Source organism: Alternaria viburni, assembly GCF_023758015.1.
Source record: "Alternaria viburni strain BMP 2772 chromosome Unknown scaffold_26, whole genome shotgun sequence".
Taxonomy (NCBI): domain Eukaryota; kingdom Fungi; phylum Ascomycota; class Dothideomycetes; order Pleosporales; family Pleosporaceae; genus Alternaria; species Alternaria viburni.
Genome location: NW_026055795.1, coordinates 179,987 through 196,130, shown reverse-complemented (window position 1 = coordinate 196,130; position 16,144 = coordinate 179,987). Strand labels below are relative to the sequence as shown.

Below are 16,144 nucleotides of genomic sequence, written 5' to 3'. Positions count from 1 at the left end.
TACTCCCAGCACTTCATGCATCATGATAGATTAAAAAGCGGAAGGAGAGTCTATTGAAAAGACCGTTATGATTAGTGCAAGCAAGAGGCCATTTAGCACGTTTCTAAAGCGATATGCGCTCGCCTCTTCCACCCTGTCTATGCTGCCGGGCCGTATACCAACTCAATGTCGCCGATGTGTCCTGCGATCATACCAGCAACCCAAGGGGATCACGACTTAGAGGTCGATCCTATAGCCTTCACCGTGATGCTCGCGTTCGTAAGCCTGTGCAGCCTGAAACTCCGCTTTGTAGTCATTGGTGTTGACGTGAGCGCGGATCGCGACGTTCATGGTCTGTAGTAGCTTTGAACTAGCCTGCTCATACGTCTCTTTGTTGAGGTCAAGGAGAGCCGCCAATGACAAGCCGCTTTCAGCTTTCCACCCGCGCACGACTTCGTCAAGATGGTCTGCTACCATCCTCATCAGTCGGTGTTCCAGACCTGGGTTACCGGGGTTCTTGGCAAGCTTCTCGAACATAGCTTTGTTGTCGCCGATAGGATCTACGTCGTGCGTCTTCGTGGAAAACTTGTTTGCATATTCCTCCCAACTCCAGAAGGTTTGATATATCCCAAACTGAGCGCCGGTGAGGTCCATGATCCACTGTTTCTTGGTCTTTGTCGCGGTAACGCGGATGATCTTGTGATCGCAAAAGGGCCAGGTCAAGTTATCGGTTTTGCCAAGTTTATCGTGGAAGATGATCTTTCGGGGGACAGTACCTAGCGTGACGAGAACCTCCTCGACCTTGATGTTCAGTCCTGTGAGACTTGAGTCAGCGCGAGAAAACAAGTTAGATTGAAGAAATAGATTACCTTCGAGCAGACCAACAATGGTATCATGTAACCAAGCGGTCGGCTCATTACATGACCATGCGCAAAGCAGTGCCTTTTTAGAACGAACATTTGTGACAAGATGATGCGGAAAGTCGACAAAGAACTTCTTCTTCTCGCTCATAGACTCGTCGAATATGACCAGAGCGTCATTGCGATCGTGAATCTTGATCACAGGTTGAACCCAAGTGTTCTCGCGGAAGTCGTAGTAGGCCTGTTGAATGACCTCGGCTACGCGCGCAAGCTTCTTCTCGAGGTTGACGTTCTGGGCGTCTTTGCATGGTTTCTTGTGAATCGGCCAATCCTTTACCTAAATTGATGATATCCGAAGTCAGTGTATGTCTCACACGCAGTTCGTACATGGGAGATCTTACCTGGCAGGCCTTGCCGCAGTAATGACGCGATGAGATATCTGAACTGCAGGCGCCGCATTTGCTGTGAGCCAGCTCGCCACATACGGCGCACGCTGCTTGTAATTCGGGAGCCATGGCGATTGCTTTGTTGTCGTAAACAGCGGAAAGGAGTTGTGGGCGCAGAAGGGTATCCAGGTCAAGCCGGGCAATACTTGTTCCGATTGCACGAGGTGAGCTATGACGCTTTTGGCTTGCAGCCTAGATGACTAGATGAAACACGTCTGCAGACTACGTCAAGATAAAAAGATGCAAAGTGGTTGACCTGACGTCAACGTAGGCTCTAGAGTGTTCAGCGTTTTCATAGGTTGACGCGAGAGGATCGGAACCATATCGTAGCTATCAACCCCCAAGCGAAGCGTCTCGAGATTGGATATGTGGAGGACGAAAGCTGTCGTATAATCCTGATTGAGAGATGACTTTTAACTCGCATCAATTGTTCGCCAATCGTGGCCATGAACCGTGAGCATCCCTGACTAAAGAGACTTAAACTCCTCTATCACCATACTCACGCCAGGGCCCTTGTGTTGTTCCTCAATCTTAGCCAGATCAAGAGTCACCTTAGGGCAGTTCGCATTCTCCTCGACCGTCGTAGCATCGCCAAGAATGCTAGCGTAATCGAAATGCCTCCTCATCATTTCTCGCGTTAGGCTCTCGGGCTCATTGATGATCTGAGACATGAGTCCACCGACGTTGTAGTTGGAGATGTACCCATGAACAGCCTGAGACAAAGCCTCAACCAACGGTTGTGTCCAGCTCGTCGAGCCTGCGATGCTCCTCTTACGAAGATTGCTCAAGTCATTTCCAGGCTGCTGCAAGAAGGTCAGTAGTGCTGTTTCCATTCGTGATGAGGCCTGAAGGCCGATGCGCTCTGTGTGCGCAAACCAGCCTGGCATAGTTGAGCAAGTCCAGATGTATTCTCTACATTTACCGAACTCGAAGACTCTACAAAGCGCCTGCATGTGCTTGGATTCGAAGTCGGCAGCGGTAAAGAATGCTTGCGTGAGCCCGAGCTCAGCACCGGATAGGTTGATGTACCATTGCTTTCGGCTCCCATTGGCGGTAATTCGCAACAGTGAAATATTGTGCTCAGGCCAATTCTCGCTGTCTGTACCGTCATCTGCAAGGAAAAGAACGGTCCGTGATGCTGTCTTGATCTTTACCATGACTTCGTGGATGTCAACATGTTTGGCTGGTCAAGTGTCAGCTTATCATTAAATCGCGCGCAGATATAGGCCGGGCCACTTACTCTTGGTGAGCTTTTTGAGCAACAGATGCATATATGCTAGGGGTAAGAATCGCGCATTGCAGCACAGCACCGCGTGTTTGGTGGCTGTATCAGGGAACACATCGTCAGTGAGCTTCGGGAACGGGTTGTTGCTAAAGTTAACACCCTTGTAGGCGACGATCTTCTGGTTGTCCAGTTCAATCTTCGTAATCAGCATCATGTTTGTAGCTTCCAGGAGCGCAAGAGAAGCTGACTGAATGACGTTGGCGACGTGCGGCAGAAAGGCTTCAAGCCGGATGTCGTGGCAGATGTGCATGTGATTTGTCCAATCAGCCTTTTGGTGATCCTTGTTACAGTAGTAGTGTTGTTTGCAGCCGCATATCTGTGTTGCTGGTCCGTGACAATAAGAGCAGAATGTCGAAGCCATGAGCAGAGAATTGCAGAAGATTTCTTAAGATGATGTGAGAAGCCAGAAAATACGGCCACTTCCAAGCTTCATATACTTCCAACCTCTCGTCATGGGTCGAAACGCTACGCAGCTGACCGCAGGCGTGATCATAACGAAGGCAACAAACATCGACTCACACAAACAACGAGACTACCCTTATGTTAGCAGATACAAGACTTTGATAGGTTGCAAAGTGACGAGAGATGCGAAGACGATATTACTAGATCCATCGAAGCTTGCAAGGGTGTGTGAGCGCGCCATGTCAAACGTGCCGTGCTAGCTGGCTGTCGGAGGCAGGAGCAGAGAGGAAGGCGACGACCGGGCCAATGAAGCGTTCACGGGTATTGACGCGGCAGATTGCACTACAGTGGTTATTCAGTCATTCCAGAAGGCGATACGAGCGGCCTGGTAAGTGTAGACGATGATGGCTGCGATGAAGAAGACGCGATGGAAGAGAAGACGCGATTTCCGGAAGGTTGACGGCAGACAGGGTCCACGCTAAACCATATGCGCACTAGTCCCTTGTCTCACCCGCGGAGCTTTCTCGTGACATTGGAGCAGACATCTTGTGTATCTTGAGGAGATAATGAGTAACGCAATGCTTGGGTCGGCATGTCAATTAGAATCCAGCAGTTCAGTCCAAACTATGTGTGGGAGGCTCTACCACCTAAGCCTGGTACATTGGCGCTCCAAGTAACAACCCATGCAGACTACCACCCCCAATTAAGCGAGTATTCAACACCTGATGTAGCTCCATCGCAGATACTCGATTAACAGGTGAGAATTGGAGACATTTCTTCAAGATATCGTTGAGCATAGGTGTGTATGTGCCCCCAGCTGGGCTGCTTTGAAACGACTGCAAGTAAAGGCTCGGCATCGTGGTCAATCTACAAAGCGCAACGATGACCAATCCTACCTGAAATACATCACTTCTTTTGTTGTTCGGCATTTCGAAAGGCGGTGGGCTAAAATCCTGTTGCTGTCGTAGCTCAATGGCGTGCCACTGATCAACACTCGATATGCTCGAGCCAAAATCTCCGAGAACGACTTTCGGCCATGAGGGTTCGTGAGAGGCAGGAAGCCCGAGGAAGATGTTGCGCGGGTAGATGTCTCGGTGCAGTATCCAGTCGTATGTGTCGCTCAGAACCGGGGGATCGCCTCGCTGCATGTGTCGCAGAGCCCGGGCTAGCGACCTGAAGACGTGCCAGATAAAGCTCTCACTGAAAGGTTTGCGCTCGCTGACATGCTTTTCGAGCAAAGCCCATAGATCACCGTATGCATACACATCCATGACAAGGGCGCCAGTTCCTGTTGCCAAGTTGAGTTCATGCTCGCGGTAGGTGCAGACGTTGTAGCAGTTCGATAAACGTATAAGATGGCTTATCTCGCGAGCGGCGAAACCTGATGCAACGTCTCTGGGATCGAATTCTTTGCGCACAGCAAGCTGGCCATTTGTTTTGTTCCTGAGGAGCCATATCGCTTTGTTGAAATTGCCAACGGCCTGTATCTGGCGTACGCGGTCATATTGGTTGCGCGTCGGGACGCTGGCACGTTGTAAATCCATTATATCGCTGCTCACCCTATATAAAACCGGTCTCTCAGCGTGAGATGGTTAATAAATACTGGCCCGGTGTGTTGGCGACGCGTTTGTTGCCTGTTGGCGCTGCGTTTTCCTGGTGCAATGGCCGCTCGCGATCATCATAAGTGCCACATCTCGTGGGCATGACGAACGAGATCCGATGGTGAGTCTGCAGTGCTCTCGTGGCGTGGCCACCTCTTCGTCTCCGCCCGCTCATCCGGGCGCGCTATCGCCTGGATGGTCTCTGAACGCGCTCTCACCTCCGCTCTCTCACCTCACAAGAGCCGCCACACGACCGCAACAACGCGTCTCTCTCACCTGCTCCCAAAATCTCCACTCTCACCTCCCTCACCGCATACCCCGCACTTATGACCCACCCAATCCCCGAATCCACCATCGAAACCACCTTTACCTGCCAACAAAAGGGTGGCGGCTAGCACACAGAAAAAACATTCAGCACTCCAGCCGGTGATAGCCGAAGCCAGAGGAAGCTCAAGGCCACAAACAAGAATCGAACAAGAAGCCGATCAGAAAAAACATCAAGCTAGTCGTGATAAACTGCCATCAAAGAAGCAAGTTTCGTACCTGGATAGAATACAAGGTTCCAAGGTATCTTTTTGCTGGTTGAGGGTGATGGTTCGAGGCTGGGAAGAGGAGGAATAGAAAGTTTCTTTTTGCCGGTTTTCTTTGCGAAGTGAAAAGTTGTAATGCACAAGGCTAGGTGCGGGCGCGCGTTCGCGAAGTAAGATGCAGAAGGTCGGCGAAGATATTAACCATGTCTCTTAGTTCTTTGTTAAACATAACTTTGTAAACGCGATGACTGTAAGGATGGCAAAGCACGCGGAAGAAAGCGAGTGATGTTTGACAAGACTGCTGCGTCCGGAATGGTCATAGGTAGAGGTGATGAAGTTATAGGGTAAGGCAGCAACCGAGATGACTAGAAAGGAAGTGGAATAGACTCAAAGCACTCACTGCGCGCGCGAACTGCATAGAAACGTTGCGAGCAATGTAGATGGAAGTATGATGAAGGGGAAGGATGACGGAAGACCGTCTGTGGTGCGTGCTACTCACTGGCCAATCAGGCTTGGCATAGCTCCGAGTGGGGCAGGCACTCCTCGAAGCCCGCGTCTTTCTCGTCCGCGACCTCAACACCTGCAGAAGCGTTGCTTTCATGCAGCCTGAATCGCTTCGCATAGGTGCATACTCCTTAAACGTTGAAGGACTGGTTGAATTGTTGTTCCCGTGCAATGCTTCAAAGTCGGGGCACTGGAAGCGCATAGCACAATGAGCTCTGGGATGAAATGCACAACGCGGAGAGCCGGACATGGGCAAAAGCAAAACAAGAGCATCAAGGAACGGCAAACTTGACATTGCAATGATGATTAGTGGGCCGAGGCGACGTCTTCACATGACGATCAGGCACAAGACAAGGATTCTAGCGCGCTCGCTAGCCCCTACGTCATCATTCTCCGCAACCCAGCAACATAACACGACATCTTTTCGTCCCCTTGACACCATCACACAGCGATTGCAAACTCAATTCCAGCACTCTCAACTTTACTATAACCCTCTTCACGCACCACAAACAACCTCAAATTAATCACAATGGGTTGGTTCAGCTCCGATGAGAAGTCCTCCCTCGCGACTCACCCCGTCAACGTCGATGTCACCACAAAGCACGGCTCCGCCGCTGAGCAAGATCGCTTCGGCGAGCACTTCGGTGCGTCCACAGATGCCATCCGCCGCGGTGTCGACAAGGGCCTCAACAAGCTGCAACAAGCCGCTCTGGCCAAGGGCGAGGGCGCCGAGCAGGACCGCTACGGCGACCACATGAGCATCGGTGACCGTGGCTACAACGCCATGAAGTCAGCGGCCAAGTACAAGGGCGATGGCGCCGAGCAAGACCGATACAACGCACACTTCAGCCCTGCGCTGCACAGCATCGATGCTGCCAAGGCGATACAAGCTGCGGGAAGCGTGGCTGCCAACGGAGAGAAGAACGCCAAGTACTTTGGCCTTGGATACGATGGTCAGCAGAGGGCGAAGCTGATGGCCGGTAGCGGCATGGGCGCTGAGCAGGTAAGCTACTAGCTACATCCGCTGCCTTGGACACGATACTAACACTCTCGCAGGACCGTCTCGGTCAGCACTTCCACCTCACCAGGGACGCCGTCGCCGATGCCGCACAACGGGTCAAGGACGGTGCGAAGGACGTTCTCCCCAGGAGGTAGATGGATAACTTCATGACGCGAGCATGACTACAGCGACGACCTTGGCTAAGATTACGACGGCCGTATACGTGGACAAACCAGTATCTGCCCACGATGTATCAATACAAAAGAATAATTTCACATCATGCTTCAATTCATTTCCATCTTCGTTGCGTGCATGGAAGAACAAGAAGTGCTTCAAGGCAGTCGAGAGCAATATACCAGTGTAAGAATAGACGTTTTTGGCTAACGCTGACAAAGGAAGTAGTCTATTTTACACCTGTTCCTGACATACAGCCACCAAGCCTGTTACGCGGCCCGATCCTGCAAACAGTGTACCACATCCTTTGTTCGCCACCTTGGTCATGCCACGCACAACGCCCGCATATACCCCGCCGCTGCATCCCTATGCAGACCCTGGCAACCCACTCTTACCGGATGGCGCCATATTCTAGAGCGCAGCACAGGTACTACATGCTAAGCACATTGTCTTGCCCAAAAACACCATCTTGATTTCAGAATCAGTCCAAAATACGGCCTTCTCATGTGCACGCGCCCAGTCTCATGTACCCCACATCAGCCACTTGCGGTCTGACATCAGCACAACAGCTAACGCGTTTCGTCCCGGGATTGTTCAGACAAGCGACTAAATTAATACCCGAGTTCCAAATTTGCACTCACTGACATGCTTGTCATCACATCAACCGTCAGCTTCGCACGGATGGGTAGTACTAAGTTATTAACCAAGTCTCAACAGCAGATATTTCTTTCGAAAACGTAGGGTTGCGCGTTGCGCGAATTGATGCTGGTGATGCAGTTGGTGCATGGACAGCTTGGAACGATGAGTAAGAATGGTAGCGGAAGTGTGAGCATCCATGTGGGCTGAGCAGAGACAGCCGGATAGTAAGTCTAAGAAAAGAACGGAACGAGAACTCACCGTGTACGGATGTACGGTAGCGGTATGTGAAGAGGATATAAAGTCGACATACCATGTTCTTCTCTTTTTCTCGCCCACAGCATATTCAATACACTCTTCTACACTTCTCATAACATACCACACTACACCCACCGCTCCATCTTTCTCCTTCTTCGCCACCAACCCCTCCAATCAACCCACCACCACCCCAAAATGCAACTCACACTCCTCCTCGCCCCTCTCCTCGCAGCCTCCGCTCTCGCAGCTCCCACCTCCACCACCCTCTCTCCCCGCCAAACCCGTACCCTCCGCGTCCAACTCTCCAACGACGCCACCGACACCGCAGTCCAGGCCAATATCCCCGCAAACGGCATGCGCATTTCCATCCGCGCCAATTTCGGTAATCTGGGGTCACCCATTCGCGCGAACCGCGCGCTGATTGTGGGGAGCGGGAGTGGGAGTTGTGGGATCTTTAGTGATGCGCAGGGTACGAGAAAGGTCGCTACTATTGTGTAAGTCGAATTTTTCTTTTCACATACACACACACACCTTTTCTCTCTTCGCTCTTAGGGTGGATTAGTCGGAATATTGGTAGAATGCTAACGTGACGATAGGCCCGGTGGCGCTGATGCGGAGTTCGGTAACACGAACCTTGATAATGGAGTCATCGTTTGTCAGTAGGGTATGAGGATACTCCGGCTCATCGAGATAGAGATGTGGTGTAATGGACCTGGGTTACGAGCTTTTGATTTTTGCAGACGTGTCATGGTCATGATATTGCTTTGACCCTTCACAGTCTTTCCTTGAATTGTTTTTAGATGCTACATCATGATTAATCTCTGCTATTATCTAATTTGCCCCCTTTGACTACTTCCCATAGATAATGAACTTGCTAAGTACGCTCCTGACCATAGTTTGCATTTCATCCAACCGAAGAACATCTGCAGTGACTTAACTACCAGCACGCCGTGGCGTGCTTATTGACAGCGCAATCCTCTGCTGTACTAGACGAGCAGCTCCTCCTACTTGGACCATATCGACGAAAGTCTCCTGCCCATCTGACTGATGCGTCGACCCAGCGACTCCTTAGGCTTGTCTCCCCTCGTTGTGGTGTCGGTATCACCATCCTTCTTGGTCGTAGCACCTAGAAGTTGCCGTAATGATTTGCGCCGCGCATTCTTTTTTTCTTGAGCACGCGCAGCAGAAGGTGGAGGAAAGATGGGCATGCTGACACCGCGCTGCTGCTGGGGATTTCGAGCCGGAAACTGGAAGTCTAGGTTCAGAACACCGGTGTTGGTTGGGAGTGGAGGATTGAGAACATGACTGATGGTCGGGAGTGGACGACGGGTGATCGAGCCAAAAGGTGCGGGTTCTTTGATGATATCTGCATTCGAGCATGGCTCAATGAACTTGCCGACAGAGTTCGCAGTTTCCTCATGTGTGGTCTTCACGCCATTGCGTTTGTGCCTCTTCTCAATTTGAATTTCTTCAATGTTGGCGTCGCGGTCATCCAAGCTATCGCGGTGGTGAAGGCCCGAGGCTTCCGTATTCGTCGGAACGCCGCTGCAGGGTTTCGTCCAGAGATCCTCATCGCTATCGTATCCGTCATGCACTACCCAGTTTGAAGAGCTAGGAGACGGTGAAGAAGATCGAAGCGACCCGTCTTTGGCCTTTCGCAGTATCGGCTTCCGCTTAATTGTCGACGCGTTTTCCAGTGCGTTCCCAGAATTCGCATCATAAGTCAGCGGGAGAAGACGCATAAGTTCATCGCTACCAGTCGCATTGTATGTGCGTGAAGGAAGAGTCATCCTATCGTCGTCGGAATTCGCATTGTACGTCCGCGGAAGAAGGATGGTCATCTCTGATCCAGCATCCGGGTAGTAGGAAACTGGTGCGAGGGTCGTCAGCCCATCATCCCGTGCCTGAGGGTGAACACTGACAGCACTGAGCGGACTCTTTCGTGGCTCAGGACCATGCTCGTCCAAATCGAGGAGATTCTGCAGAGAAGGATAGTCATCTGATTCTGACTCGTAGTGCATGGGGGGTGCAAAGTCTGGTCGGGAAGCAAAGCGGAGGAGCTTCTTCACAGGCTGCTCCGATGGCCATGGCAAAGCCCAGTCCTGGACGGCGCATCCATCTTCAGCGCTTGCGTGGGTAAAGGCATCCAATGGGTAGAGTTCGCGAACATCTTCGGTATCCATGTCCGAGAGCGAGAGCGCATATTCGTATTGCGAGAAGGGGCTTTCATGGAAGTTGAAGCTCTCGGTCTCATTGAACTTCTCGACCCTACGAAGCGGCAGATATGGCTCAGCCGATGGGGATGTTGCTCCAACTCCCGGAGAAGCGTCGGCGTAGCTAGGGTTGTAGGATTGAATGGACGGTGTGCGCTCATCGTCTTTGGTTTCGTCCGCTGTCGTCCCCGGTGATACGATGCAATCGTGGAACTCTTCCGGCCTGCCTGACTCCATGGAGGAGGTTGTACTGCTGTAGCCCGGCAGCCACTTTCGTTTGGTAGCACGCACCTCAGGAGACGTGTCGCAGCTGAACACATCCATACGTGAGTAGTCGTCTTGAGAGGAAGTATGATGTGAATCTGTCGGCCAATGGCTATACTGTCCTGCTGTTGCACGAAACGATTCCGTACCGTATGCAGTTCCCTTTAGTGGGTCACTACGTGAGACCACCTGTGATAAGCTTGTCTTATTTCGTCGATGGCCACGGTGGAATGGTGTATTACCCGCTGTTGAGTCCTCTAACACTGTGAAAGGTTCATCGTTTGAGGCCTCGCTCTGAACAATGCCTTTGTTACTAGACGGGTCGAGGTTCAATGCAGCTAGTATAGCGTCTTGAGCAGCTTCGTTTGCGAATACGGTCGGCGGGGGCGGCGGAAGAGCGAAGTCGTCGATCTTGCATTTGCGCTTCAGCGGGGAGCTATGAGCCGAGCGCGGACCGGGGCGATATTGAGGCGTTGACGTCGGTGAAGAAGGGTTTGCCTGGGATGGCAGTGTGTCGCGGTCACTGTGTGCGGAGACGACTACATCAGTCAGTGGGCTAACCATATTGATGGTATTGACCCGCGATGCGACGAGACCACGTGGGGGAAGACCACTCGATAGTGATCGGGCACGATGTCGCAGAATTGGTGAGTGCGATACGGGGCCAGCTTTCCCGCACAGTTGGTTCTTGGTGCTGGCAAAGGGTGTGTCGGGCGGGGACATAGTCATAAGCTTAGTATTGATGGGAGTGCTTAAAGGTGAGCAGATAGCCGGCTCATCCTTCATTCTCCGCGGTGGCGCGGTGTTGTCAGATGGACCGAAGATTCCTAAATCGCGATAATGATAAATAGCAAGACCCGGCCCACTATATGCGAAGTCGAAGTCGGTGGAATAGATCTCTTGGGATGCGTAAGGGCGCTGCAGTCCTGGTAGATGGGCGCCTCCAGTGACGGGATGAGCCGCGCCAAAAGGACGAGTAGCTGTTGTTATATTGTATAAGCGTGCGAGTCACACGTGCTCAGGTGTCTGTGCGCCTTATGCAGGTGCACATGCAAGTGGGGAGTGAAATCATTCTCCAAACACACCATCTCGGCGGTCATTCCGCGGCAGTGTCGTCTGGTGAATCAACCTCATGCTGAAGGGTTGCGCGATTGGGCTATCATTTGGCCCCAATCAAATCTCCTTTGTGACAAACCATTCTTGCACACCAAACCCCCTCGAACCGCAACTGTAGCAATCTTTCCAATGCAACCTTCCAGGAGCCAACGACCACAATTTGCAACCTTACAGCCCAAAATGCAAGCCCACGAAGATGCCTTGGCTCTGCTCACGGGTAGTCCAGCAAAGACCACCGAGACGGGAATGGAGCATCTTTTGAGTGTATACGGCGCCCAAGAGATCTGCGAGCTAGCAAACGAGACGTGCCCTACAACCCAGCGTAAAACGATACTGGATGAACTCGCGGAGATTCTACATCTGCGTGGTCGGTTACAACAGATGGGTGCTACTTTCTCCGACAATGGAGAGCTTCTCACTTACGGCAACCCATACGCGTCCACGGAGTTCCAGACCATGCTACGTCTCGGTCCCATGTACGAAGAGCAATGGAACAGTTTTTTCATCGATAACTATGAGCCTCCCGACCATGGAGGTGCAGACAGGCAACTATGGTGTGACCTACGTACTCTAAAAAGAGTTCTCCGAAATGAGGGCATCGTGTTCGGCCGCGAGCATCAACGCTATTCGTTTGGTAACTCCAGCACGAAGCTTCGAAGACTCTGCTGTACGTATGACGAACTGCGGATTGAATGGTTGACAATGATGCGATCGAGCCTCCCAGCACTCGGTGACAGACAACTGTACACCCTTTTGGGGGATTCGTCCGGTGATGAAGATTCGGAATCTGGCGAAGACGCGGAGCGGAATGAAGATAGAATCGTCGTTATAGACGGCGAACAGCCATGCGATAGAGCTGGCCGGCCTCGAATGCTGCGGCACCGAAGCAGCGGCGTTCCACAAGCCCTTGGCTGGCGTTTCAGTGACGATTCCACGTCACCGCGCCACAAGAAGGACTGGTGGAGGTTCAGCGACAACCTGGAGTCTGTACCAGTATGGGGAAACATCGAACGTGCTGACGCGGAGGAAGCCCAGGTCGTACCGCAGGCTGTCTCGATGACAGTAAATCGAGACGCCGGAGAGGCCACCAACGTTCAACTTGTCTCCAAAGCAGCGGCTTCACGACCGCCAACTCCCCAACCTCTGATGCTATACAACCCATCGCCATTGCAAGTGAGTAGCACGACCTCTCAAACTGCTCGAATTCATCTACCAACATCCTCGCAGCACATGAACAACCGGCGCACGATAACTCGAGCGGAGCCCATGCCAAGCCCGAGAGAAGAGAATGTCGTCAACAACACCAACGTAAAGCCGATTTGGGCCCGAGAAGTGAGCAAACATGATGGAAAGACCAAGAAGTGGGGAAAAGTTCGCCGTTGGCTCCGACATGCATTCGGTCGCAAGTAGGCCGAGGTGATCCAGTAGAACCTTATCGTGTGCAGTAGAGAGTAGATACAGGACAGTGCGCTTCCTTCGTAATCTAGGCCCCTGCTGTTCCTTCTTGGAGTGAACCGTGTTGCGGATGATGAAGTGAATGTGAATGCTTGCGTTGCCGGCCCGGATGGTGATGCAGACTTCGTGAACTCAATGATTGTGTGTCTGCTTCCGAGTCGCGAATGGCCCAGTTGCTTCTTCACTGTGAGCTTCCATGTGAGGTATTGAATATGAAAATCTACACCAGCACACCAGCAAGACCGTGATTGTGTACTCCAACCAGGAAACCTGCTTCTACTTCAACTCGCCCGCCACTTCCAGTATAGCGATCGCGTCGACATCCAAGATGAACGAAGAACGTAGACATACGAGCCGTCAGCCCAGGGATCCGTCTCGGCCATCAATGACAAAGGAAGACATTGGACAAGCCGAGCGTATGGTTGCAGACGCCGTCCAGATGGTTGACGCAGCCATGTCCAGACATGCTACCAAAGCTCTTGCAAAGGAGAAGAAGGCGTCAAGCGACGTTTGCAAATCTGCGGAGTTCAAATCTGGAGTGGCGGCTTTTCGGCGAGACATTGTAGGCTTCACACCAAAGGTGAAGGAGCTTCGTCGCTAACAAATTCTAGCTTGCCAAAGAAGCTTTTCTGCCCCCAGACTCCGAGCTGGCCAGGGAGATCGCGCGCGAACGTATCGATAAACGGGTGCACGACTTCGAGAAAAAGCTGCAACGGGATATGCTTGATGAGCAGGCCCGACGGCCCGCTGAAACTTCGAACAAGCCTCCTCATAGCCACAAGCCGAAAATGCCGAGGTCTCATCGAACGGCTCCATTATCCGGGAACTTGCAAAGCGAGAAGAGTGAATGGTTCTGTTACAGTATCGATGGGATGGCACCCGTTGAGGTGAGTGCTACCGGCTTCGTCCACTTCCCACGGCATCCCGACGACGAGAATGACTGGGAACGCGTATCTCGCCATTCGACGCCGGAGCCAGAAGAGAAAGAAAAGGTCGGACGCAACGTCAGTGGATCGAAGGGATTATTGCAGGGCTGGTTTGGCAAGTAAGCTCCCGGGGACGATGAGCGCCTTGCCCGAAGTGGGGTGCAATGAGTTGTATCCATGTAACATAGTCGGGCCCTTGACAGAGGGAGGTTTTGAGGAGATCGTATGGGAAGTCTCGTGTAATGAATCATCCAGCAGGAATGCCGTCAGATTTTGTCGTCCTTCGTATGCACATGTGGACTTTGTAGCACACATTAGTAAAGCTGGGTGTAATGTACTTTTGGGGCGCGGTATTGTCTCAAAATAGAGCATGACGGACTCCGACATGGCGTCGCTCCTTTTTCGAGGTTGCATGTTCATCAGCACAACGCGACTGAGACAGCAAAATGCGCTATGCTAGATACTGACCGGCGTTTCTAACGCGGTCTGGACAGGCTCGCGTTGTGTGCCTTGCTTGCCGTCATGACGCGTAAGTAAGTCCTCGATAGCTCTGGACGTGATGCATGGCATGGAAATTTGATAGAGAATCTTAGTAGTGGAGGTAGAGTGAAGGCTCCGGGTCGCGTATCTCAAGCCAGCGAGTTGAGGCACGCGTGACGTAATCATAAGACTTAGCGCGCTGCTAGCGTCGCTCCCTCTTTTCTGCCAGCTGCGACATGACCACCTACCATAGCACGACTTCGGTGCCAGCATCAAAACCGTTGTCACATTATTGAGTATTGCGTCGTTGGGTCTACTACATATGTTTTCAGTGCACCATTCGGACCTCCCTGGCTTTCGCGACGGCGTCGTCTCCACGCCCCAGAGCGCGCTTTCGTACGCGTTCGACCACTTGTACCAGGTCATGCGTCGCGTCATCCATACAAGCATGCAAGACCGTATTCAGTCAAAGTCGACATGACACTCCATCAAAACGCGGCAGCTGTTTCCATCCTCTTTGCTAGGTAATTAGACTTCGCTGCCGCATCTCCTGGTCACGGAGTGCCTTGTGCACGACCATCATCTTTCGGCTGCGAAGAATGAGCATCGTACGGTTCCCATTTGGAAGCTAGATCCTTTGTCAGATCCTCCATGGCAGCATTCTTGCTGATGCCGATCTTGACGTCTGTAAGCCGCTCGCTCAGATTCCTGACGCTGGCATCGTTGGCCTTCTGCCCTCTCTGAGCTGTTGATGGAGTGGCTGGATTGGTATTCGGGTGTTTCGACGACATGCTCTCCGGTTGCCGGAGTGGCCCGAAATGGTAGCGATTCGGATCGTGTATGCCGGATGCGAAGACGGGCAGAGCAAGTAACCAAGTTGTATCATGCGGAGTTGTTGGTTGCTTCAGTCATGCGCGTCGAGGTGAATGTTTGCTAGGTGGCCTGCACTTGCTTAGGTATATCGTGGGCTGGATAAAGATTGGGAGAATATTCACTGCGATGCCGCGTAAGTCGGAGTAGAAATACTCTTGTTTCATTGACAAAGATCAGCGCACGGAGGTAGCTTGGGTGATACTCTCAGACCTCGCGATACACATTCGCCACGCTTGAACGTCTCATTATCCTTTTCAGAACTCGACAAACAACGGTGCGACAATCAACATCGTTTGCTGACACGTTTCCGATCCACCTCAAAGCAAACGGAAGCAATTCTACGCCAGCGGCCACTTGACGCCGTATGATCAGCGGCGGCTGCGCTGCTTCATCTGCAACTGGCTTGTTGTTCGAGATCGCGATCTCTCGCATCGACAGCGATGAATTCATCTAGGCAGAGCGGGGTCTTTTCCATCGGTTCTGATTCGTCGTCTGTGTATAGCGACGATGAGCACAAGTCGGACTCTAATCCGGTGGACGTGCAGACCCCCAAAGAGTCGGATTCGAAAACCAACATTCAGTGTGCTCGCCGGGAAAGTACAAAAACCTGCGAAGAATCATCAACTGTGTCACTTTCAAAACACATCACCACTCTGCCCTCAGGCAACGAACGGAGCCCTAGCCGAGATGAATCAAGCAGTCTTACCGCCGCGTACCGCTTTGAGACATCCGAAGAAGCTGAAGAGCGCCGTCGGCGAATCGCAGCTCAGGCAAGGCCGGAGCAGTCCAACTGGCGTGACACCACCCTGAACGAGCCTAGGACATATATGCAGCAGGTTCTCGCCGAACATGATGCTGCTACTGCAAAAGATCACATTGATGGATGTCGGGCGGAAGACAAGGATGATCAAGAACTTATCGCTCGAAATGCGATGCCTTCTCGTCGACACCTCCGCGTGGTCAGTGCGGACGACGCCCCACCGCGACATACGCGCATCATGCCCATGTCGAAGACACCGTTAGCGTCGTCTAAATCCGGATGGACAACAGGAGAATCAGATTGCGACACTGGGCCGGAAGAATGCATTCTACAAGGAAATATGAGTAGCCCAGAAGCTACCCGTGTCCGCTCTACACCGATC

The 16,144-nt window shown here is 52.1% G+C and overlaps 6 protein-coding genes across 6 annotated transcripts; 4 read left to right on the top strand and 2 right to left on the bottom strand.

Moving 5' to 3' along the window:
* Nucleotides 1-216: 216 nt before the first annotated feature.
* On the bottom strand, nt 217-4,516 carry J4E79_009670 (uncharacterized protein; the record flags this gene model as incomplete). Its single annotated transcript, XM_049358513.1, has 5 exons — nt 217-794; nt 849-1,176; nt 1,789-2,468; nt 2,526-2,850; nt 3,878-4,516. 5 exons carry the CDS (start codon nt 4,514-4,516, stop codon nt 217-219), a joined length of 2,550 nt encoding a protein of 849 aa, XP_049206983.1.
* A 1,620-nt stretch (nt 4,517-6,136) lies between these two features.
* On the top strand, nt 6,137-6,762 carry J4E79_009669 (uncharacterized protein; the record flags this gene model as incomplete). The annotated part of the gene is made up of 2 exons (XM_049358512.1): nt 6,137-6,610; nt 6,664-6,762. The coding sequence occupies 2 exons, from the start codon at nt 6,137-6,139 to the stop codon at nt 6,760-6,762; spliced, it is 573 nt and encodes a 190-aa protein (XP_049206982.1).
* Nucleotides 6,763-7,870: 1,108 nt separating this feature from the next.
* J4E79_009668 (uncharacterized protein) lies at nt 7,871-8,338 on the top strand (the record flags this gene model as incomplete). Its single annotated transcript, XM_049358511.1, has 2 exons — nt 7,871-8,169; nt 8,272-8,338. The coding sequence occupies 2 exons, from the start codon at nt 7,871-7,873 to the stop codon at nt 8,336-8,338; spliced, it is 366 nt and encodes a 121-aa protein (XP_049206981.1).
* Nucleotides 8,339-8,679: 341 nt separating this feature from the next.
* Nucleotides 8,680-10,875, bottom strand: J4E79_009667 (uncharacterized protein; the record flags this gene model as incomplete). The annotated part of the gene is made up of 2 exons (XM_049358510.1): nt 8,680-10,250; nt 10,302-10,875. The coding sequence occupies 2 exons, from the start codon at nt 10,873-10,875 to the stop codon at nt 8,680-8,682; spliced, it is 2,145 nt and encodes a 714-aa protein (XP_049206980.1).
* Nucleotides 10,876-11,448: 573 nt separating this feature from the next.
* J4E79_009666 (uncharacterized protein) lies at nt 11,449-12,678 on the top strand (the record flags this gene model as incomplete). The annotated part of the gene is made up of 1 exon (XM_049358509.1): nt 11,449-12,678. One exon carries the CDS (start codon nt 11,449-11,451, stop codon nt 12,676-12,678), a length of 1,230 nt encoding a protein of 409 aa, XP_049206979.1.
* A 373-nt stretch (nt 12,679-13,051) lies between these two features.
* J4E79_009665 (uncharacterized protein) lies at nt 13,052-13,772 on the top strand (the record flags this gene model as incomplete). The annotated part of the gene is made up of 2 exons (XM_049358508.1): nt 13,052-13,285; nt 13,335-13,772. 2 exons carry the CDS (start codon nt 13,052-13,054, stop codon nt 13,770-13,772), a joined length of 672 nt encoding a protein of 223 aa, XP_049206978.1.
* Nucleotides 13,773-16,144: the final 2,372 nt, after the last annotated feature.